This window comes from Rana temporaria, chromosome 11 (genome assembly GCF_905171775.1).
Source record: "Rana temporaria chromosome 11, aRanTem1.1, whole genome shotgun sequence".
NCBI lineage: Eukaryota > Metazoa > Chordata > Amphibia > Anura > Ranidae > Rana > Rana temporaria.
Genome location: NC_053499.1, coordinates 142,506,446 through 142,532,035, shown reverse-complemented (window position 1 = coordinate 142,532,035; position 25,590 = coordinate 142,506,446). Strand labels below are relative to the sequence as shown.

At 50.2% G+C, this 25,590-nt stretch overlaps 2 protein-coding genes across 6 annotated transcripts in view; one reads left to right on the top strand and one right to left on the bottom strand.

Annotated features, from left to right (window-relative positions):
* USB1 (U6 snRNA biogenesis phosphodiesterase 1) overlaps window positions 1–25,590 on the bottom strand; it is a 92,345-nt gene that overhangs the window by 15,481 nt on the left and 51,274 nt on the right. For all 5 annotated transcript variants that reach the window (XM_040329265.1, XM_040329267.1, XM_040329264.1 and 2 more), the window contains 4 exons: window positions 19,405–19,582; window positions 17,129–17,190; window positions 15,152–15,216; window positions 13,879–13,911 (listed from right to left, as the gene is read on the bottom strand). In XM_040329265.1, coding sequence (XP_040185199.1) covers window positions 13,879–13,911; window positions 15,152–15,216; window positions 17,129–17,190; window positions 19,405–19,582 — 338 coding nt within the window. The remainder of the gene's footprint in view (window positions 1–13,878; window positions 13,912–15,151; window positions 15,217–17,128; window positions 17,191–19,404; window positions 19,583–25,590) is intronic.
* Window positions 3,678–8,734, top strand: ZNF319 (zinc finger protein 319). The gene is made up of 2 exons (XM_040329263.1): window positions 3,678–3,920; window positions 6,795–8,734. The coding sequence occupies exon 2, from the start codon at window positions 6,903–6,905 to the stop codon at window positions 8,559–8,561; it is 1,659 nt and encodes a 552-aa protein (XP_040185197.1). The 5' UTR covers window positions 3,678–3,920; window positions 6,795–6,902; the 3' UTR covers window positions 8,562–8,734.

The following is a 25,590-nucleotide window of genomic DNA, read 5'->3' as shown; positions in this document are numbered from 1 at the left end:
TGGTCCGCAAGTGGTTATTGGGGGGGATATGATCAACATTTCCTCTCACTTCCTGTTTTGGCCGTGGGGCAGGAAGTGAAAGAAAATCTCCCCAATGGGACACAGATGGCAAAAATAAACCTTACAGGGATTATAACCCTCCCTTACTCTATACACAAAAATAAAAAGGTCTTGCCTGTAGTTCTACTTTAAAGTTTACTGTGATATCCAATTACTCAACACAACTTCATCTTTTATATTTTTCTTATATATCCACCCCCTCCCCCAACTCAGCATACACCATACAATCTAATTGTACAATCTCCTACACATCTACCAACAACTATATCATGAATGGCACACTGCACAGCCACGCCCCCCTACAGTGACATCATCTACCATCCACTATGTAATAGAAGGGTCCATGTAAAGCAGTGATGGCCAACCTTGGCACCCCAGATGTTTTGGAACTACATTTCCCATGATGCTCACCTACACTGCAGAGTGCATGAGCATCATGGGAAATGTAGTTCCAAAACATCTGGGGTGCCAAGGTTCGCTATCACTGATGTAAAGGGACAGAAATCATCGGATTGTCTTTATGTATCGCACTTTATAGTCACCATTTACATTAGGACATTAGTCACACTCTGTACACGACCCCACGGGTCATGTGACCATCGGGAGGGGAATTCAGCACGTGCTGCATACACACAGACCCCCACCGGAGGGCAATATACCCCCCTCAGTGACGTCACTCACCGCCCTGGCGGCTCCTCCCCCTCCGATCCGCTGCTACTGTAGTCCACTAGAGCCAGGCTAACCGGAAATCGATCGAGGCCCCGCCCACCGCCGGCTTCAGCCCAGCGTCCCCACCAATATCGTCCGCCGGAAACGGAGACGGTGAAAAGAGTTCTGGGGAATATTAATACCCACCACCTTCATTACACCCCCTCCCCTTAATTATACCCCCCGTTCATTATTACCCCCCCCCCCCCCCACACACACAGACAATTACAACCCCCCTTTATTACACTCTTCCTCCTCAAATACAAACCCCTCCTTCACTCCCCCTCCCCTTAATTACACCGCCCCTTCATTATTCCCCCTCCCTTAAATTCAGCTCACCCCCCTACTCATTATACCCCCTCACACTCAATTACACCCCCTCCCCCAAAAATATCCCTTCCCATGAAAAACACCCCTAGCCATTATACCCCTTCTCCTTAGTTACACCCACCCTTCATTAAACCCCATAATTATACCCGTCCCCTCAAATTCCCCCCCCCCATATTTTGCCCCTCCCCTTCAATTACCCCTTTATTAGTGCCCATTCACACCTAGGCGTATATACGCCTGTAGCGCAACGCCGCAGTAGCCCCTGATACGCTGGAGGGGTGAGTTTACATTGTCGGCTATGGAGATGGTTCACATCTCCACGCCGAACGCCGAAACGCCTGAAGCCCAAAACAAGTCCCGGACCTTTTTTTCAGGCGGCTTTCGGCGTTCGGCCATAGCTGACAATGTTGTCACCCCTCCTGTGTATGTTACCGCGGCGTATTTTACCGCGTTTTGTCGCGGCAAATCGCGGGACAAAACGCCGCAATTTGTCGCGGCAAAATACGTCTAGGTGTGAATGCAGCCTTCAACCCCTCCCTCTCAAACACATCCCATCTTCATTATACCCCCCTCATTTACACTCCTCCCCATTATACCCCCCTCAATTACACTCCTCCTTCATTATACCCCTCCCCTCAATTACACTCCTCCATCTTTATACCCCTCCCCCTCAATTACACTCCTCCATTATACCCCTCCCCCTCAATTACACTCCTCCTTCATTATACCCCTCAATTACACTCCTCCATCTTTATACCCCTCCCCCTCAATTACACTCCTCCATTATACCCCTCCCCCTCAATTACACTCCTCCTTCATTATACACCTCCCCTCAATTACACGCCTCTATCTTTATACCCCTCCCCCTTATTACAGCCCATCTTATTTTTTATATAAATTACTATTCCATTATACCTCTCCACTAGACCCCTCCTCCTCACTGTACCCCTCCCCTTTATTATCTTTTTCTTCTAATTATACCTCAAGTACACTTTCCTCATCTCTATTTATTATATCCACTTCCCCTCCTCCACCAAACCCCTCCTCTTCCCCTCCCCTCAATTAACCCCTCCCCCATCCTTATTTATCATATAATGATGATGGAGGATGATGGAGAAGGATCATCCTCCATCATCATCCTTCCCTATCATCATCCTCCATCATCATCCTTCCCTATCATCATCCTTCCCTATCATCATCCTCCATCATCATCCTCCATCATCATCCTCCATCATCATCCTTAGCTATCCTCATCCTTCCCTATCATCCTCCATCATCATCCTTCTCCATCATCCTCCATCATCATCCTTCTCCATCCTTCTCCATCATCACCCTTCCCTATCACCCTTCATCATCATCATTCCCTATCATCCTCCATCATCATCCTTCCCTATCATCCTTCCCTATCATCCTTCCCTATCATCCTCCATCATCATCCTTCCCTATCATCATCCTCCATCATCATCCTTCTCCATTATCATCCGTCTCTATCATCCTCCATCATCATCCTTCCCTATCATCCTCCATCATCATCCTTCCCTCTCATCCTCCATCATCACCCTTCCCTATCATCCTCCATCATCATCCTTCTCCATCATCATCCTTCCCTATCATCCTCCATCATCCTTCCTATCATCCTCCATCATCATCCTTCACTATCATCATCCTCCATCATCATCCTTAGCTATCCTCATCCTTCCCTATCATCCTCCATCATCACCCTTCCCTATCATCCTTCATCATCATCCTTCCCTATCATCCTCCATCATCATCCTTCACTATCATCATCCTCCTTAGCTATCCTCATCCTTCCCTATCATCCTCCATCATCACCCTTCCCTATCATCCTTCATCATCATCCTTCCCCATCATCATTCACTATCATCCTCCATCATCATCCTTCCCTATCATCCTCCATCATCACCCTTCCCTATCATCCTTCATCATCATCCTTCCCTATCATCCTCCATCATCATCCTTCCCTATCATCCTCCATCATCATCCTTCCCTATCATCATCCTCCATCATCATCCTTCTCCATCATCCTTCACTATGAAGGATGATGGAGAAGGATGATGATGGAGAAGGATGAGAGGGAAGGATGATGATAGTGAAGGATGATGATGGAGGATGAGAGGGAAGGATGATGATGGAGGATGATAGGGAAGGGTGATGATGGAGGATGATAGGGAAGGATGATGATGGAGGATGATAGTGAATGATGATGGGGAAGGATGATGATGGAGGATGATAGGGAAGGATGATGATGGAGAAGGATGATGATGGAGGATGATAGTGAATGATGATAGGGAAGGATGATGATGGAGGATGATAGGGAAGGATGATGATGGAGAAGGATGATGATGGAGGATGATAGGGAAGGATGATGATGGAGGATGATAGGGAAGGATGATGATGGAGAAGGATGATGATGGAGGATGATAGTTATTATTTCTATAACACGGGTAACCTGGGGGGGGATTAACAGAGGACAAATCCTTCCCCCCCCCCCCCCATACCCTTCTAGGGAAGGGAGGTGATTGTCATTGTAGGTGGAGGCATCGCCCCTCCCCCAGTGTATATGGCATCCGCACATACTGCAATGATACATGTTATCAGGGGTGACGGTGCAGCGATAAAATGTATAGTGTGGAGCGGTCACGGTATATGTCGGTGATATCATGTATGGTGCGGAGGGGTGGCGGTATCTGTTGGTGATATTCCCGGAAGTGCCGTGTCCTGCGTGCCCGGGAGGGGGCGGTGCAGAATCTGGCTCCTCCCCCGAGATGTAGACGGATGTCGGGTGTGCAGGCCGGCGGCAGGTAACGGGAGAAGTGGGAGGGACAGCGGGCCTATCAGATATATAACCGATCAGCAGACTACACCCGATCCGACATCCCCTCCCCCCACACAGATCACCGACCGGATATCCCCTCCCCCCTATATATAATCTCTAACTCCCCAACATTACCCCCACCCACCTCCCTGAACATTATATACCCTATTATATCACCCCTATACATTTATATTATATACATTATACTTCTCATATCCCCTACACATTATTATATTATATCTCCCCCTTCCCTGTTCTTCAGACATCTTATATCCCCCCTGTACATCATATTATATCCCCCCATACATTATATCCCCCCCCTGTTCTTTAGACATCTTATATCCCCCCTGTACAATATGTATCTTATATACCCCTGTACATTATATTATACCCCCCCTGTACATCATATTATATCCCCCCCATACATTATATCCCCCCCCCCCCTGTTCTTTATACATCTTATATCCCCTACACATTATTATATTATATCTCCCCCTTCCCTGTTCCGTAGACATCTTATATCCCCCTGTACATCATATTATACCCCCCCCCTGTTCTTTATACATCTTATATCCCCCCCTATACATTATACATCTTATATCCCCCTGTACATCATATTATATTCCCCCCCCCTGTTCTTTATACATCTTATATCCCCCCTGTACATTATACATCTTATATACCCCTGTACATCATATTATATCCCCCCTATACATTATATCACCCCTCCCCCTGTACATTATACATCTTATATCCCCCCTATACATTATATCATATCCCCCCCCCCCTGTTTATACATCTTATATCCCCCATGTACATTATACATCTTATATTCCCCCCTGTACATTATACATCTTATTATACCCCCCTGTACATTATACATCTTATACCCCCCTGTACATTATACATCTTATTATATCCCCCCCCATACATTATACTTCTCATATCGCCCCTGTACATTATATTATATCCCCCGTTCATAATACATCTTATATCCCCCCCCCCCCCCTGTACATTATACTATTTATTATACCCCCCCGTACTTTGTACTTCTTATATCCCCCCCTGTACATTATATTATTATATCAACCACCCTCTTCGTACATTATACATATTATATCACATCCCATACATTATATTATATCAACCACCCCCCCCCCCCCCCCCGAAGTATACATCTTATATTACCACTTCCCCCTGTACATTATACATCTTATAATGGCACCCTTTCCCTCCGTACATTTCATATCTTATTAAATCCTTGCCCCCTTGTACATTATACATTTATTACATCACCCCCCCTCCCCGGTACATCATATATGTTAATATTTTACCCGTTTCCCCCTTGAATGTTATACATCTTTTTTATACCATATCAGGGACAGATGTAAAAAAAAAAAAACACATATTTTTACATACTGTCCCTGGTTTTATTGAGCCTGGCAACCCTGATGGGGCCCCCTAGTGGCATGGAGCCCTCGGGCAGTGCCCGAGAGCCTCAATGGTCAGTCCGCCCCTGGGTGGGGCCCACCTAGAACGTGATCTTCATGTTCCGGGCCCTTCTGGAATGTGACCCCTGGGCCCCAGGCTTGAGGTGTGTCCCTGTCTCTGAAGGGCCGTATCTGCACCCCGCTAGACACAACAATGGTGGGGCCCACCATGTGATCTTCATGTTCTGGGCTGTGCAGCAATGGTGGGGCCCTTCTGGAATGTGACCTCCAGGCCCCAGGCTTGAGGTGTGTCCCTGTCTCTGAAGACTCACTGTGTTTGAAGGGCCGTATCTGCACCCCACTAGACAGAACCATTGTGGGGCCCACCTACAATGTGATCCGGGCCCTTTCTGGAATGTGACCTCCGGGCCCCAGGCTTGAGGTGTGTCCCTGTCTCTGAAGGGCCGTATCTGCACCCCGCTAGACACAACAATGGTGGGGCCCACCTACAATGTGATCTCCAGGTTCTGGGCTGTGCAGCAATGGTGGGGCCCTTCTGGAATGTGACCTCCGGGCCCAGGGTTAAGGTGGGACCTTGTCTCTGTGTGAGGAGGCCGTACTTGGACCCTGCTTGACAGAACAAAGGCTGGACTCACCTACAATGTGATCTTCAGGCTCTGAAGACTCAGTACACCATGTGGGCCAAGCATCAGGACCAGTACTTCCTGGTTATTTGGACCATTGGGCACCGCTTTTTTTTCTTCTTTCTGTCGGTTTTACCACAGAAGAGCCTAAAAGGGGTTGTAAAGGTTCCTTTTTTATTTTCTGAATAGGTTCCTTTAAGCTAGTGCATTGTTGGTTCACTTACCTTTTCCTTCCATTTCCCTTCTAAATTTTTTTTTTCTTTGTCTGAATTTCTCACTTCCTGTTTCTCCTCGGTAAGCTTGCCCCCATCATCCGAGCCGTTCTGGATGGGGGTTAGTCAGCCAGAACAGCATTGAGGAAGCTCCTTCATGCCGCTCCTCCTGACTTTACATGACCCGTTGATCTTTCCTTTGGTTCCTATCTGCTGGTCGCTTCCAGCCTCCTGCCCTATTGCTTGGGCCCAGCAGCCGAGTCCATGAGTTTCTGAGGCCCAGAGTTACGTGTTGTCCAATCCTAGAAACATTTGGGACAGTTCCACCGTGCCAGGTGGCCCTCGCTCACACTTCACTGAACCGTGCTGGTGCTGCCCGCAGTGTGCCCCCCTGAGGTGCCCGACCCAATGGCCTAAAAGTGATTTTTGTACTTCTTCCATATAGTCCATTGCCCTGCCAGGATCAAAAACTAATGGGGGAGAGGTGGGAAGTAGGTATATATGCTTTACTCACACACCTATAATAGAAGCATGCATTGTGTGTGACGCAGTCTTTTCTTTTTTCTCATTGCAGATTCCTCATGGACAGTGGCATGACAGGCTTCTTTGGATTTCTGTCTGGTGACCGATGACTCCACACCATCCGACACCCTGAATCTGCACCAGTTTGCTCCTCCCCAGCATGTCGGAGGGCTGGTCTCATGCACAAGTCCCTCCTCCTTCCATGCAGCCCACCCAACAACAAGCTCCACAGCAGCCCATCACACTTGGGGAGCATGCCATCCCCCCACCCGGCTCGGCTGAGAACCCTCTGGGCTGTGCCGTCTATGGCATCCTGCTGCAGCCTGACCTGGGGGTTCAGCACCCACCATTACCCCACGGCGAGCCCAAATGTGGGCTCTGTGGCCATGACCTGTCGCACCTCGGCAATCCACAAGAGCACCAATGTCTGACGCCCGCCAACCAGGACCGATCCTTTCAATGTACCCAGTGTCTGAAGGTCTTTCACCAGGCCACCGACTTGCTGGAACACCAATGTAATCAGGTGGAGCAAAAACCATTTGTATGTGGAGTGTGCAAGATGGGCTTCTCCCTGCTGACCTCGCTGGCGCAGCATCACAACGCTCACAATGGCGGCGCCCTAAAATGTTCCATCTGTGAAAAGACATACAAATCTCCAGACGCCGACAGGGTGTGTTTACCTGGAGCACCCCCACCCCTGCCACCACCTCCTGCCACCCACGACCGACCGTTCAGCTGCACGCTGTGCCACAAACCCTTTAAGCACCTGTCAGAACTGTCTCGGCATGAGCGCGTTCACACGGGCGAGAAGCCGTACAAGTGTACACTATGTGACAAGAGCTTCAGCCAGTCTTCGCACCTGGTGCACCACAAGCGCACACACAGCTCCGAGCGCCCTTACAAGTGCACCGTCTGCGAGAAAAGCTTCAAGCATCGTTCGCACCTCCTGCGCCACATGTACGCCCATGCTGGCGAGCAGCTGTTCCAGTGTCAGACGTGCCAGCTAAGATTCAAGGAATCCTCCCAGCTGCTGCAACACCCGTGCACCCCAGCTGGAGAGCGACCTTTTCGTTGCGGCGCTTGTCAGAAAACCTTCCGCCGGCCGTCCGACCTGAGGCAGCACGAGCGCACGCACAGCGAGGAGCGCCCCTTCCATTGCGACCTGTGCCAGATGAGCTTCAAGCAGCAGTACGCGCTCATGAGACATCGACGTACGCATAAAACCGACGATCCCAACTGCACACTTTGCGAGAAGGTGTACACCCAGCACGGAGCAGAGAGCATCTTCAAATGCAACGCCTGCCAGCGGGGTTTTAGCCAATCTCAGGAGCTGCTGCGACACAAATGCGGTCAGAGCGGCTCGGAGCGGCCCTTCCAGTGCAACGTGTGCCACAAGACTTACAAACGCTCCTCCGCTCTGCAGAAGCACCAGGCGGCTCATTGCTCGGAGAAACCGCTGCGCTGTACAGCGTGCGAACGCCGCTTCTTCTCCTCATCAGAGTTCGTGCAGCACCGCTGCGACCCAACCAGAGACAAACCGCTGAAATGTTCGGACTGCGAGAAACGCTTTAAATACGCTTCAGATCTGCAGCGACATCGACGGGTACATACAGGCGAGAAGCCCTACAAGTGCCCGTCGTGCGACAAGAGCTTCAAGCAGCGGGAACATCTCAACAAACACCAAAGCGTCCACAACCGAGAGCAGCAGTACAAGTGTCTGTGGTGCGGAGAGCGATTCCACGAGCTGACCCAACTGCAGGAGCACAGCACCCAACACACCGCCGAAGGGGCCTTCCAGGTGGCTGCGTGTCTCCCCTAAACTGACTCTAGACATTGAAAGGGTGCCCTCTACTCACTGTCCCATCTCCCCCTCATATGGCCTCCACTACTAGCACCACCCAGTGTTACCAGAACCCCATCCCCACCTTCTGTCCAATCAGCATTTTATACACCTGTCCATGTGACCCAATAATAAAACTGTGTATAAGGAGACCGTGCGCCAATCTATGTATAAGGAGACCTTATGTCAAAGTGGCATTACTGATACTAATATATGGCTTGCTAGCTGCAGATCGCAGTACTAGGTGGTACCATCCTATTTATTCCAGTATACCGGTCTCCGCACCGGGAAGTACCATTTCGGATATTCATGTATACAGGTCCTGACACTATGCAGTACAATGCTTTTTTTGGGTGATTATGGTGCCCACAACCAGGCAGCACCACTGTGGTTTTCATTGTACACAGGTTCCATAAACAGGTAGTACTGTGAGTGTATATTAGGACCTGGCGCTAGGTGGTACCATCCTGGTGGTTAATGTATACAGATCTTTGCACTAGGCAGTACTGCTCTGGTTATCAGTGTATACAGGACCCAGCATCAGACAGTACCACTCTGGTTATTGGTAAAAACAGTCCTTAGTCCATGTGGTACCACTCTGGTTACTGGGGGAATACAGTTCTGGGTCCAGGTGGTATGACTTTGGTTGTCCATGAATAGAGTACTGGGTCTAGGTGGTAACAGTCTGTTTAATGGTGGATACAGCCCTCGGTCCAATTAGTACCACTGGTTATTGTTAAATACAGCTCTGGTTCCAGGCGTACCACTCTGGTTACTGATGAATACAGCCATGGGTCTAGGTGGTACTATTCTTGTTATCGGTTACTGCAGCTCTGTGTCTAGGTGGTACCATTCTGGTCATTGGTGAATACAGCCCTAGGTCTAGGTCATGGGTCTTCACACTACAGCTCTCCAGTTGTTCAGGAACTTCCCATCATGCCTAGTCATGTCTGTGAATATCAGTGTGTTACAATGCCTCATGGGATGTGTAGTTCTACAACGTCTGGAGGGCCGTAGTTTGAGGATCCCTGGTCTAGGTGGTACCACTCTGGGTATTTGGAAATACAGCCCTGGGACCAGGTAGTACCACATTGGCCATCCGTGAGTACTCCCCGGAAGCAAGTGGCACCACTCTGGTCATGGATGAATAGAGCCCTGAGTCTAGGTGGTACCAAATTAGTGAACACAGCTCTGGGGCCCAGCAGTACCACTCCCGTGTTTGGTGAATACAGTCCTGGGTCTAGATGGTACCATTCTAGTTATTAAGAAATACAGCCCTGGTTTTAGGTAGTACCACTCTGGTTATTGGTCAGTAGATCCCTGAGACCAGCGAGTGAAGCCCTGGAAGCAGATGGCACAACTCTGGTTAGGGAGGAGTACAGTCCAGAGTCCAGGTGGTATCACTCTGGTTACCAATGCATACAATCCTGGGTCCAGGCAGTACCAATCTGGTTATTGGCCAATACAGCCCTGGAAGCAGGTGGTACCACATTGGTTATTGATGAATGCAGCCCTAGAACCAGGTGGTACGACTTTGGTTATAGGTGGTACCATCTCTGGGTCCAGACAGTACCACTTTGGTTATTAGTCAATAAAACTCTAGGTCTAGGACTCTAGGTGGTACCATTTGGTTATTAGTGAATACAGCCTTAGGTTCAGGTGGTACCACTCTGGTTATTAGGGAATACATCCCTGGGATGAGGTGGTACCTTGCTGGTTATCCATGAGAAGAGCCCCGGAAGCAGTTGGTACCTCTCTGGTATAGCCCTAGGTCTAGGTGGTAGCACATTGATTATTGGTGAATACAGCCCTGGAAGCAAGTGGTACCAATCTAGTGCTGGTTTTAAGAAAGCCTGGGGACCAGGTGGCACAATACTGGTTATCGGTAAATACAGCCCTGGGTCCAGGTGGTACTAGATTGGTTATTGGTGAATACAGGCCTAGATTTGGGCGGTACCACTCTGGTTATCAATGAATACAGCCCAGGGTCTAGGTGGTACGGAATTGGTTATTGGTAAATACAGCCCAGGGTCTAGGTCTAGGTGGTACGACATTGGTTATTGGTAAATACAGCCCTGGGTCCAGGTGGTACTAGATTGGTTATTGGTGAATACAGGCCAAGATTTGGGTGGTACCACTCTGGCCATCAATGAATACAGCCCAGGGTCTAGGTGGTACGACATTGGTTATTGGTAAATACAGCTTTGAGTCCAGCTGGTACCACTCTGGTTATCAAACAATACAGCCTTGGGTCCAGGTGGTACCACTGGTTATTGAACAATAGAATGCTGTAGGGTTGTCCCGATACCACTTTTTTAGGACCGAGTACAAGTACCGATACTTTTTTTCAAGTAGTCGCCGATACCGAATACCGATACTTTTTTTAAATGTGTCCCCAAATGCAGCCATGTCCCCCCCATATGCAGCCATGTCCCTCTAGCCATGTCCCCCACATATGCAGCCATGTCCCTCTAGCCATGTCCCCCACATATGCAGCCATGTCCCTCTAGCCATGTCACTCGCATATGCAGCCATGTCCCTCTAGCCATGTCACTCACATATGCAGCCATGTCCCTCTAGCCATGTCCCTCACATATGCAGCCATGTCCCTCTAGCCATGTCCCTCGCATATGCAGCCATGTCCCTCTAGCCATGTCCCTCACATATGCAGCCATGTCCCTCTAGCCATGTCCCTCGCATATGCAGCCATGTCCCTCTAGCCATGTCCCTCACATATGCAGCCATGTCCCTCTAGCCATGTCCCTCACATATGCAGCCATGTCCCTCACATATGCAGCCATGTCCCTCTAGCCATGTCCCTCGATGCGGCGGCGGCGGGGGGGGGAAAGGGGGGGGGGGAGTATTCTATTTAGGTATCGGGGGTATTTCCGCGAGTACGAGTACTCCCGCAAATACTCGGTATCGGTCCCGATACTGGTATCGGTATCTGGACAACCCTAGAATGCTGGGTCTATGCTATTTTTTGGGCATATTGTCCTCGGACCAAGTAGTATCACTATGTAAAGGTAGGAATATTGTGCAGAATGATTGAACATCATGAAAATTTTCTTAATGTATTTTATTCATGGTGTGATATCGCCCCCCCCCCCCCCAACTCTTCCTCTGTTCGCTGAAATTGCATCGTCTCGTCTCTTCACTTAGTGCCAGGGACGCAGGTAAGTGTTCGAGCTAGTAGGAAACAGAGCACAACAAGATATGAGATTTTTGGCAGATAGAATGTCTGCAGAGCCTTATATGTCTCTATACAGTTTCAAGAACTGAATTACCATATCAGATTGGCACTATTGTATTTTTCAGGGAAAGGAAGTTACAGGGCAGCATTGTTCTGTTTTGCAGATCTAACGTCCGATATGTTAGCAAAGTGTCTGTTGCGATTGGTCCAGTAAAATTTGTCTCAATGTTTGTCTTGCTGCTGATTCTATGTACGTTCGGGGATTACCCGTGACACTATGGGCCAGATCCACGTACATCGGCGCATATATAGGCCGGCGTAGCGCATCTCATTTACGCTACGTCGCCGCAACTTAGAGAGACAAGTGCTGTATTCACAAAGCACGTGCGTCCTAAGTTACGGCGGCGTAGCGTAAATGTGCCGGCGTAAGCGCGCCTAATTCAAATTGTGAAGAGGTGGGCATGTTTTATGCTAATGAATCGTGACCCGACGTGATTGGCATGCGCCGTCCGTGGGGGTATCCCAGTGCGCATGCTCGAAATCACATCACAAATAGTCAATGCTTTCAACGTGAACGTAATTTACGCAAAGCCCTATTCGCTAACGTTTTACGCAAACGACGGAAAATTCGACACTGTCCCGACGTCCATACTTAACATTGCGTACGCCTCATAGAGCCAGGGGTAACTTTACGCGGGAAAAAGCCTTACGTAAACGACGTAAAAAAATGCGCCGGGCGGACGTACGTTTGAGGATCGGCGTATCTAGCTAATTTGCATACTCAACGCGGAAATCATCGGAAGCGCCACCTAGCGGCCAGTGTAAATATGCACCCAAGATCCGACGGCGTACTAAGACGTACGTCAGTCGGATCTAGCCCACATTCAGGCGTATCTTGTTTTGTGGATACAAAACAAAGATACGACGGCGCATCGTAGAACTTACGCGGCGTATCAATAGATATGCCGCCGTAAGTTCTTTGTGGACCTGGCCCTATGTTTTTTCTGATCAATCACTGATGTCTGTGTGGTCACTCGAATAAGGTCTCAGGTCATAGTCAGAGTTCTCAGGTGGTAGTTGGGGACCCAAGGGATGGTCAGGCTCTTGGGTCAAAGTTGTTGCTCTCAGGTTCTGGTAGCGGCTGTCAGGTGATAAGGTTCTTAGGTCATGGATGGAAGTTCTAGGGTCATGCTCAGAGCTTTTGGGTCATAGTCAGGGTTCTTGGGTTATAGTTGGTCATGGTCCAGGCTCTTGGGTCGAAGATAAGGCTTCTCAGATCATTGTTAGGGCTCTGGTCATAATAAGTGGCTCTCTGGTCATAGAGTTCTTGTGTAATATTAGGGGCATGGTCAGGGCTCTACAACCATGGTTGGGGATCTCAGGCCAATATTCCAGCTCTCAGGTCCTGAATTGGACTCTTAGGCCATGATACTTTTGGGGACTCTCTGGTCGAACCTCTTAGGCCATTGGGTTATAGATAGGGCTCTTGGGTCAAAAGTAGGGGCTCTGGGGTTATATAGTCTAAGCTTTTGAGTCCTAGTCAAGGTTTTTGGGTTATAGTTGAGACTCTTGAGTTATGGTCTGAGCTCTTGGGTCATAGTTAGGATTTTTGGATCATACTGAGGCACTTCCTGGTCATGGGTAGAGCTCTTGTGTCATAATAGGGTCTCTCAGGCTATGGTCAGGGCTCTCAGGTAATTTATAGTGAGTTGTGGTTGGGACTGTCAGGTCATGCTCAGGATTCCTGAATTATGGACAAGACTCTCGAGTCGAACCTCTTCAGGCCATGGTTGGGGCTCTCAGGGGCATAGTTGGGAATCTTGGCCATAGTCAGACTCTTGGGTCAGAGTTGCTGCACTGTGGCTCTCGGGTCATAAATTGGGCTCTCAAGTCATACTTGATGGTCCTTTGGTTAATTTTTGGGGTTTTGGTTATAGATGGGATTCTGAAGTTATGAACAAAGCTTTTGGGTCACGGTCAGGGCTCTTGGGTTACAGCCTGGACTTTCAGATCATGGTCAGGATCAGGAATCTTGGGTCACGACAGAGACTTTCAGGCCATGGTCAGGACTCGTTGATTGTGGTTGGATCAAGTTGAACTTACCTGTATGAAGATCCAAATGTACGAAAAGTGTTTCTGGAAGAAAAGCATTCACATTAATGAGTGTTAGCAGCTGTGGAATCTCCTGTGTCTCGTTAAAGATTCATATGGTGCTGACATTTTCTGTAGTGCTGTACACAGGACAAGCAGGGTGACCGAATATCATCATAATGTTACTGCTGATTTTCGGTGCTCTGGAGGGTTGGGCTGTGTGAACACAATCCTAGATGTTATTTTAGAGAAAAATAAGAATACTAAAGTTCTTCTGTTTTACTTTTGAATGGAGCATGGAAGCACTAGACCTTGTCGTGTTTTATTGCCATCTGGGGCTCCATGCAAGGGATTTCCCTCACTTCCTGTCATAGTGACATTGGTATCACTAGATAGGTAGTGACAGAAGACTAGAACCCTCAGACAGATTTGTATTGTTATCTGTGTTCCCGTTTCAGGTTTTTCTCACACTTCCTGTCCAATTACAACTGTTGTCACCAGAGCAGGAAGTGAAAGTTAAATCTCTCCAACAGGTCCCCAGAGAGCAATAAAACCTGAAAGAAGTTAAAATTTTTCCTCGTTCCATCAAAACTAAAAATGCTGTACTTAAAGTGGAGGTTCACCCTAAAAAAATGATCTAACATTACATCCAGCATACGAACGACATGTACAGTATGCAGGTATTTTTTCTTTTCCGCCGTACATACCGTTATATTGTTATTTTTCCCTCCAGCTTCCGGGTTCTGATTCCCGCGGGACTGGGCGTTCCTATTGAGAGGGTAGATGATTGACGTCTGGTGAAAAACTTCCCATGGCGCGTCACCAGTTTTCCGTAAATAGCCGCCCTGCGAGTCGGCTCTATATGGCGCCTGCGCCCGCCGTGTAGAGCCGACTGCGCAGGCGCCATATAGAGCCGACTTGCAGGTCGGCTATTTACGGATAACTGGTGATGCGCCTTGTGCGCCATGGGAAGTTTTTCACCAGACCTCAATCATCTAACCTCTCAATAGGAACACCCAGTCCCGCGGGAATCAGAACCTGGAAGCCGGGGGGAAATTAACAATATAACGGTATGTACGGCGAAAAAAAAAAAAATACCTGCATACTGTACATGTCGTTAGTATGATGGATGTAATGTTAGATAATTGTTTTAGGGTGAACCTCCACTTTAACCTTTTGAGTGTTTATTGCATAATATAGCAGAGACATTGTCCACAGTGCTGAGAAAAGTGGGGACACACATGGGGTATAACATGTAAATGAAGCCCAAAAAATGAGGACTTACAGCGTGTCAGCGGGCAGAGGTGTCTGTCCTGTTGAGTCCAGGGATGGCGTTTGGCGAAGGCAGTACTGCAAGGAAAAATTAGTAAATCACTGTATATATCTAAGGTGGTTAGATCACCATACACCTCACAGGCGGAGAGATCACCATACACCTCACAGGCGGAGAGATCACCATACACATCACAGGCGGAGAGATCACCATACACATCACAGGCGGAGAGATCACCATACACCTCACAGGCGGAGAGATCACCATACACCTCACAGGTGGAGAGATCACCATACACATCACAGGCGGAGAGATCACCATACACCTCACAGGCGGAGAGATCACCATACACATCACAGGAGGAGAGATCACCATACACATCACAGGAGGAGAGATCACCATACACATCACAGGAGGAGAGATCACCATACACATCACAGGAGGAGAGATCACCATACACATCACAGGCGGAGAGATCACCATACACATCACAGGCGGAGAGATCACCATACACATCACAGGCGGAGAGATCACCATACACATCACAGGAGGAGAGATCACCATACACATCACAGGCGGAGAGATCACCATACACATCACAGGCGGAGAGATCACCATACACCTCACAGGCGGAGAGATCATACACATCACAGGCGGAGAGATCACCATACACATCACAGGCGGAGAGATCACCATACACATCACATGCGGAGAGATCACCATACACATCACAGGCGGAGAGATCACCATACACATCACAGGCGGAGAGATCACCATACACATCACAGGCGGAGAGATCACCATACACATCACAGGCGGAGAGATCACCATGCACATCACAGGCGGAGAGATCACCATACACCTCACAGGCGGAGAGATCACCATACACCTCACAGGCGGAGAGATCACCATACACATCACAGGCGGAGAGATCACCATACACCTCACAGGCGGAGAGATCACCATACACATCACAGGCGGAGAGATCACCATACACATCACAGGCGGAGAGATCACCATACACATCACAGGCGGAGAGATCACCATACACATCACAGGCGGAGAGATCACCATACACCTCACAGGCGGAGAGATCACCATACACATCACAGGCGGAGAGATCACCATACACATCACAGGCGGAGAGATCACCATACACATCACAGGCGGATAGATCACCATACACCTTCACAGGCGGAGAGATCACCATACACCTCAGGCGGAGAGATCACCATACACATCACAGGCGGAGAGATCACCATACTCATCACAAATGGGAAGATCATACACATCACAGGCGGAGAGATCACCATACACATCACAGGCGGAGAGATCACCATACACATCACAGGCGGAGAGATCACCATACATCTCACAGGCGGAGAGATCACCATACACCTCACAGGCGGAGAGATCACCATACACCTCACAGGCGGAGAGATCACCATACACATCACAGGCGGAGAGATCACCATACACATCACAGGCGGAGAGATCACCATACACATCACAGGCGGAGGGGTCACCATACACATCACAGGCGGAGAGATCACCATACATCTCACAGGCGGAGAGATCACCATACTGATCACAAATGGGAAGATCACCATACACGGCACATATGGGGAGACCACTTTATACATTTAAGGTGGGTAGGTCATTTTACATAGGAGAGACCACCAACAGGGAGATCACTGTACACATCACATGCGGAGAGACAACCATACATAGTGCAAACAGGAAGATCACAGATGGGAGATCACTGTGCTGGGTGCAACAGGTGTGCAGACCTGGAAGTGCAGAGATTTTACCAATAGAATCCCCAAAAGAAGGAAGAAATGTCCATGAGAGGTGACTGGTAGGTTGAGCAGTGATCAGTACTGCAGGTGTAGCTTAGAGTTGTGTTGGTTAGAAGACAGATCCACATTCTCTAGCTGTAGAAAGAATTCAATATACTGGATGACACGTCAAGCTACTTAATCCTCTTACCTTCCAAGAACGGGTCACGGTGGGATTCAGGTATCGCACGGCGTATCCACTGTACCCGAGGACTGCATAGGATAAAGAAGGTTAGTGATGAATTATAAGCTCTGCTGCCCAGTGCAGACAGTGTGCAGGGGTGGGGTCAGTGTGCAGGGGTGGGGTCAGTGCAAAGGAGTGAGGTCTGTTCACAGTTGTATGGTCTATGCGCAGGGGTGAGATCTGTGTAAAGGGGTTGGGTCAGTGTGCAGGGGTTGGGTCAGTGTGCAGGGGTGGGGTCAGTGTGCAGGGGTGGGGTCAGTGTGCAGGGGTGGGGTCAGTGCAAAGGAGTGAGGTCTGTTCACAGTTGTATGGTCTATGCTCAGAGGTGAGGTCTGTGTGCAGGGGTGAGATCTGTGTACAGGGGTTGGGTCAGTGTGCAGGGGTTGGGTCAGCGTGCAGGGGTGGGGTCAGCATGCAGGGGTGGGGTCAGCATGCAGGGGTGGGGTCAGTGCAAAGGAGTGCGGTCTGTTCACAGTTGTATGGTCTATGCTCAGAGGTGAGGTCTGTGGGCAGGGGCGGTCTCAGTGTGCGAAGTTGGAGGTTAGTGTTTAGGGGTGGAGTCCATGTGCAGTGGTGAGGCCAATGCACAGGAGTAAAGCTTGGTGTGCGGGAATGAGGTCAGTGTGCAAGGGTGGTATCTGTGCCCAGGAATGAGGTCAGTGCACATTTGTAAGGTTTGTGCCCCAGAGGTGAAGCCTAAGCATAGCGGTAGTTTCTGTGCAGAAGGGGGATGTCAGTGTGCAGGGTTTGCATCATGGTGCCATGGTGAGGCCTGTGTGCAGGAGTGGGGTCTGTGTACAGGAACCGTCTATAGAAATAGATGAACAAATACTCAAATAAAATATGATTTATTAGATTGTGTAATCAAAGCCAACATGTTTAAAGGATTTATTATATTCTTTTTATCAGGGCTATACACAAAATTACATTAAAAAGTCCCCTCCCACGTTCCTTTTCCATGCCCTTTACCTCCTTGATTCCTCCTCCCCTCTTCCTTTTCAACTTGCCATCCACCACCTATTTCCCTTTACCTCTCCCCCAAATTCTTCCTCGCCTCATTCCTTTCCATTTTCCCATTACTTCCCCTCTCCTATTCCCCCTGCCCTGCCTACCTCCCCTTCTTTCTTGACCTTCCCGGTTATATTCCCATCCCCCATTTTCCGCCATGCATTCTACTCCCCCCCCCCCATCCATTCTCCCATTCCCATCCTCCTTCACTCTCTCCTTCCCCTTTCCCATTCCTTCTGTCCTACACCCCCTACCTTCCCCTCTGCCTCAAACCTTCTGTGCCTTTTCCCTTCCCATTCCTCCTTTTCCTTCCCTCCCCCCTCTCCCATTTCTTGTGCCGTTCCTTCTCTTTCAGCTCTTCCTGTTCCTCATTCCCCCATGCTTTTTTTCCTCTACCCTCTCATCCCTATCCCTTTCCCCCTCCTGTTTTTCCTCTCCAGCCTTCCCTCTCCCTCCTTCCATCCCTTCTCTCCTCTCTCTATCCCATCCTGTTCCTTGCATCTCATCCCTCTCCTTTTTCTAATCTCACTTCCCCCTCCCATTTCTAATCTCTCTTCCCTCACCACTTCCCTCTTCCTTCCTCCTCTTCCCTTTCATTTTCCCTTTCCCTGCCTCAACCCCTTGCCACCCCCTCCCGTTTCGTCTATCTCCTGTCCTCCTCTGCCCTTTCTTCTCACTTATCCTTCCCCTGTTCTCTTCTCCCCTTCCATTTCCCTTCTCCCTCCTTTCCCCCCCCATCTTCCCTCTGTTTTCCCTTCCTCTTCCCAGTCCTCCTCTCCTCTTCCCTCTCCCTGTGCTTATCTCCCTTCTGCTGTCCCCACTCCCCTCCCTGCCCTTTTCCCTGGCCACTCCCTGTGCTTTTCTCCCTTCTGCTGTCCCCACTCCCCTCCCTGCCCTTTTCCCTGGTCACTCCCTGTGCTTCTCTCCCTTCTGCTGTCCCCACTCCCCTCCCTGCCCTTTTCCCTGGCCACTCCCTGTGCTTCTCTCCCTTCTGCTGTCCCCACTCCCCTCCCTGCCCTTTTCCCTGGCCACTCCCTGTGCTTCTCTCCCTTCTGCTGTCCCCACTCCCCTCCCTGCCCTTTTCCCTGGCCACTCCCTGTGCTTCTCTCCCTTCTGCTGTCCCCACTCCCCTCCCTGCCCTTTTCCCTGGTCACTCCCTGTGCTTCTCTCCCTTCTGCTGTCCCCACTCCCCTCCTTGCCCTTTTCCCTGGCCACTCCCTGTGCTGGTCACTCACCGTGTCTCCTTAGGTCTCTCAGCTGGAACTCACCACACGACGAAACGCAGCGGGACCAATCTGCGGCAGCCTGGGTCAGGCTCAGCCTGCCCTCTGGGGTCACCCCAGGAATCTCGATGTGCTCCATGGATCCCGATCTGTATCGTCTGGAAACCTCCCTTCCGGTGTCTGTGACCGGCTGAAAAAGAAGAATGCCATTACAGGATGGCCATCCAGGAGAAAAATCTGAATATACGGGGGAGGATATTATTTGAATTCTTGCAAACTTTGTAAGTTTGCCCACTTTCAAAGAAATGAAGGGTCTATAATTGTTATCATAGGTGTATTTTAAATAATAGAGACAGAATATAAACCAAAAATCCAGAAAAAACACGATACAAATGTTATAAATTGAGTTGCAGTTTAGTAAATAAAGTATTTGATCCTCTACCAACCAACAATAATTCCGTCTCCCACAGACGGGCTACAGTAGGTGCTCATGTGGTACACAGATTAGTCCTGTCAATTTAAGAAGTTGCTCCTAAAGAAAACTCATTGGGCTAGATTCAGGTAGAAGTTACGGCGGCGTATCTCCAGACACGCCGGCGTAATTTCAAATCTGCGCCGTCATATCTTTACGCCGATTCTCAAAGGCAGATACGTTCAAAAAATAGGCTTCCTCCGCCGACGTAACTTGAATACGGCGGCGTATAATTGTGTGCAATTTTACGCTGGCCTCTAGGGGCGCTAACGTTGTTTTCGGCGTAGAATATGCAAATGACCTAGATACGTCGATTCATAAACGTACGTACGCTCGGCGCAATTTATTTACGTTAGGCTTTTTCGGCGCAAGGTTACTCCTGCTATTAGGAGGCGCAGCCAATGTTAAAGCGGGGGTTCACCCTATAAAAAACAAAACAAAAAAAAAAAAATTTCCTCTAGCATAAAATTAGGCATAGTAGCGCGAGCTACAGTATGCCTGTATTTATTTTTTTAGCCCCGTACTCACTGTGCAATCCTGTATTGAAGATTCCGACTCCCCGCGGGGAATGGGCGTTCCTATCCAGAGGGAAGGTGATTGACGGCCGGCTCTGGCACGTCACGCTTCTCCGGAAATAGCCGAAATAGGACTTGGCTCTTCACGGCGTCTGTGCGCAGGCGCCGTATAGCGCAGAGACCTACTCCGGCTGTCTTCGGGGAGCGTGACGTGCCAGAGCCGGCCGTCAATCACCTTCCCTCTGGATAGGAACGCCCATTCCCCGCGGGGAGTCGGAATCTTCACTATAGGATTGCACAGTGAGTACGGGGCTAAAAAAATAAATACAGGCATACTGTAGCTCGAGCAACTATGCCTAATTTTATGCTAAAATGTTGTTATGGAGGGTGAACCACCGCTTTAAGTATGGACGTCGTTCCAGCTTCGAAATTTTTATATTTTACGTCGTTTGCGCAAGTCGTTTGCGAATAGGGCTGGACGTAATTTACGTTCACGTCGAAAGCAATGCCGATTTGCGGCGGAATTTCAAGCATGCGCACTGGGATTCTTTCACGAACGGCGCATGCGAGTTTCCGAAAGTAGCCCAACTGCGAGTCGGCTCTAAACGGCGCCTGCGCACCGACTAGGAGCCGTGTAGAGCTGACTGCGCAGGCGCCGTATAGAGCCGACTCGCAGTTCGGCTACTTTCGGAAACTCGTGACGCGCCTTATCCGCCGAGGGGAAGTTTTTCTCAAGACGTCAATTATCTGGGCGAAGTCCCACATGACACTGCGCCTCTGCATAGGAATGCCTACTCCCGCGGGAGTGAGTACCCGGAAGCCGGGTGGAAAATAGCAATAATACGGCAAAAAAAACAAACAGCATACTGTAAATGTTGGAAGTATGCAGAATGTAATGTTATATACATGTTTTTAGGGTGCAAACCTGATCACCAACCACAAGAAACGTCTGACCTCCAATTGCCAACAAGGGTTTCTCCACCAAGTACTAAGTCATATTTTTCTTGGGGATCAAATACTTATTTTACTCACTGAACTTCAACTCAATTTATAACATTTGTTTTGTGTGTTTTTTCTGGATTTTTGGTTGATATTCTGTCTTTATCACTTAAAATACACCTATGATAACAATTATAGACCCTTCACTTCTTTGTAAGTGGGCAAACCTACAAAATATGCAGGGGATCAAATAATTATATTCCCCACTGTATGAGCAGCACAGTGGCTAGGTGGTTAGCACTTCTGCCTAGCAGCTCTAGGATTGCCTGTTCAAATCCCAACCACAACACTACCGGCCTGGAGTTTGCATTTTCTCCCTGTGCCCATAGGTGTGCGCAGCCTATTGCATTAGGGTGTGCACCTGAAAGCTCAAAAACACGGTACCGATAGGGTGACCACATTTCCAAACTGCCATTCAGGGACACCCCCCCCCCCCCCCCCCAAAAAAAAGACGTTTTTTTACATATTTTTTTGCCAGTTTTGGGGGCAGGGGCATATCATGAAATCAGCGGGCCTGTGTGCAAGATCAAAAGTGGGCCCTAGGCCCCATCTAATGCCGCCACTGTGCCCCATCTAATGCCGCCACTGTGCCCCATCAAATGCAGTCACTTGTGCCCCATCAAATGCAGTCACTTGTGCCCCATCAAATGCAGTCACTTGTGCCCCATCAAATGCAGTCACTTGTGCCCCATCAAATGCAGTCACTAGTTGTGCCCCATCAAATGCAGTCACTAGTTGTGCCCCATCAAATGCAGTCACTAGTTGTGCCCCATCAAATGCAGTCACTAGTTGTGCCCCATCAAATGCAGTCACTAGTTGTGCCCCATCAAATGCAGTCACTAGTTGTGCCCCATCAAATGCAGTCAAGTGTGCCCCATCAAATGCAGTCACTAGTTGTGCCCCATCAAATGCAGTCACTTGTGCCCCATCAAATGCAGTCACTTGTGCCCCATCAAATGCAGTCACTAGTTGTGCCCCATCAAATGTAGACACTTGTGCCCCATCAAATGCAGTCACTTGTGCCCGTGAAATGTCATCACTGTGCCCCATCTAATGCCGCCACTGTTCCCATCATATGCACCTACTTGTGCCCCATCAAATGCACCTACTGTTCCCCATCAAATGCCGCCACTGTGCCCCATCAAATGCCATCATTGTGCCCCATCAAATGTTCCCACTGTGCCACATAAAATGCTGCCAGTGTGTCCTACAATTGTTGCTACTGTGCCCCTTCAGATGCTGCCAGTGTGTCCAGCAATTGCCGCCAGTGTGCCCAATAAAATGCTACCAGTGTGCCGAACAATTGCTGCTACTGTGCCCCAACAGATGCTGCCAGTGTGCCCATCAATTGTCGCTACTGTGCTCCATCAGATGCTGCCAGTGTGCCCATAAATTGTTGCTACTGTGCCCCATCAAATGCTGCCAGTGTGCTAATGAATTGTCGCTACTGTGCCCCCATCAGATGCTGCCAGTGTGCCCATGAATTGTCGCTACTGTGCCCCATCAAATGCCAGTGTGCCCATGAATTGTCGCCTTCTGTGCCCCCATCAGATGCTGCCAGTGTGCCCATGAATTGTCGTTATTGTGCCCCATCAAATGCCAGTGTGCCCATAAATTGTCGCTATTGTGCCCCATCAAATGCCGCTACTGTGCCCCATCAAATGCCAGTGTGCCCATAAATTGTCACTACTGTGCCCCATCAGATGCTGCCACCCAGTGTCAATTGCCCCTATTTGCTCACCTTTTGATATGGAGTCATATAATGGAGATGGAGTGACTGTCTGACTGACTCCTCGTCTGGTCACTGGTGGTGGTGGGGAGTCTGAGAGGCAGAGGAGGGGGGTCTGAGAGAGGGGTCTGACAGGCAGAGGATGGGGGTCTGACAGGCAGAGGATGGGGGGTCTGACAGGCAGAGGATGGGGGGTCTGACAGGCAGAGGATGGGGGGTCTGACAGGCAGAGGATGGGGGGTCTGACAGGCAGAGGATGGGGGGTCTGACAGGCAGAGGATGGGGGGTCTGACAGGCAGAGGATGGGGGGGTCTGACAGGCAGACGATGGGGGTCTGAGAGGCAGAGGATGGGGGTTTTAGAGGCAGAGGATGGGGGGTCTGACAGGCAGAGGATGGGGGGTCTGACAGGCAGAGGATGGGGGTCTGACAGGCAGAGGATGGGGGTCTGACAGGCAGAGGATGGGGGTCTGACAGGCAGAGGATGGGGGTCTTAGAGGCAGAGGATGGGGGTCTTAGAGGCAGAGGATGGGGGTCTTAGAGGCAGAGGATGGGGTCTTAGAGGCAGAGGATGGGGGTCTGAGAGGCAGAGGATGGGGGTCTTAGATGGGGGTCTTAGAGGCAGAGGATGGGGGGTCTGACAGGCAGAGGATGGGGGTCTGACAGGCAGAGGATGGGGGTCTGAGAGGCAGAGGATGGGGGTCTGAGAGGCAGAGGATGGGGGTCTGAGAGGCAGAGGATGGGGGTCTGAGAGGCAGAGGATGGGGTCTTAGAGGCAGAGGATGGGGGTCTGAGAGGCAGAGGATGGGGTCTTAGAGGCAGAGGATGGGGGTCTGAGAGGCAGAGGATGGGGGTCTTAGATGGGGGTCTTAGAGGCAGAGGATGGGGGTCTTAGAGGCAGAGGATGGGGGTCTGAGAGGCAGAGGATGGGGGTCTGACAGGCAGAGGATGGGGGTCTGACAGGCAGAGGATGGGGGTCTGACAGGCAGAGGATGGGGGTCTGACAGGCAGAGGATGGGGGTCTGAGAGGCAGAGGATGGGGGTCTGAGAGGCAGAGGAAGGGGGTCTTAGAGGCAGAGGATAGGGGTCTGAGAGGCAGAGGATGGGGGTCTTAGAGGCAGAGGATGGGGGTCTTAGAGGCAGACAATGGGGGTCTTAGAGGCAGAGGATGGGGGTCTTAGAGGCAGAGGATGGGGGTCTTAGAGGCAGAGGATGGGGGTCTGAGAGGCAGAGGATGGGGGTCTGACAGGCAGAATAGGGGGCTGAGACAGACCACATAGCGCTGTCCCTCCTCTGCTCACCCTGCCCCCTCTCAGTGTGCTGGCATGTAAGTACAGACGGTACCTGATAGCCAGCAGTGTGGCAGCGCCGAGTCTCCCTCTAGATCCGGGGGTGCTCGCTGCTCCGCATGTTCTTTCTTCCCACTTCCCAGCCAGCCTGTTCTCCACTCCTCCGGCCCGGGCCGCGCGGCGCACGGTTCTTGAAGCAGAGGAGTTGGATGCATCCAAGTTCTGGGGGGGGGGGGGGGGGGAGGCAGACCTCATCTCTTCGGTGGTCAGGGAGCTTTTACATCCTCTCTGGCCACCTTCTCCGAATCCCTGCTGCTGTCACGCTCCCGCAGCCCGCTGCATAAAAAAAGTGCCGATGCCAGAGAGCGGTGAGCGGCGGATTACTGCTTCAAATGTCTGGCCCTGATTGGGCCCCAGGCTGTGCCCACTCGGTAAGACGGCCCTGGCCGCGGTAGGTGACGCTGCTGCTCTCTCTGCTGCGGCTGGCCGCTGGAGGAGGAGGAGGTGGGGGGTGGCGTCGGAGCCGCAGAGAGAGAGCGGGACACGGTGACGTCACTGGTTGCTACACGCCAAGCGGGGCGTCCCTAGCAACCAGTGATTTAGAATGATTTTATTACAGCGGCACTGTGTCAGCAGTGGCAGTGAGTGTGGCAGACTGGCAGGCAGTTGATTCCGGGACTGTCTATTGTCCCGGTTTGAAGGCTCCCGGGACACGGGACAAAAATGTATATTACGGGACGATCCCGGGCAAACCGGGACACGTGGTCACCCTAGGTACCGATCTCTGACTATGTTCATTCAGGAAGGGGCTGCTAAATGACATTACCCCTTCCCCCACTCATCCTGAAATATCATCTATGTGTGCCCACTGCAGAAGCCAATGGGAGAGGAGGGAAGCCAGCCATGCTGTGGGAGGGGACACCGGGCAGCAGGGGGAATCAGCACTGCAGGGAGCAATTAGGGTTTGCCTGGGCACACCCTGTGCGCACGCCTATGCCTGTGCCCGTGTGGGTTTCCTCCAGATACTCCAGTTTCCTCCCACACTCCAAAGACATGATGGTAGGATAGTTGACTCCCGTCTATATTGGCCCTAGAATAAGGTGACCAGATTTTTAAAATGAAATCCGGGGACATATTTTTTTTTTTACTAGTAATGGCAACAATCAGCGACTCTCTGCCCGTCGCCGCCCGCCTCA

Bases quoted from the DNA above. Each gene is read 5' to 3' on its own strand.
- ZNF319 (XM_040329263.1), top strand. From the start codon at position 6,903: ATGTCGGAGGGCTGGTCTCATGCACAAGTCCCTCCTCCTTCCATGCAG.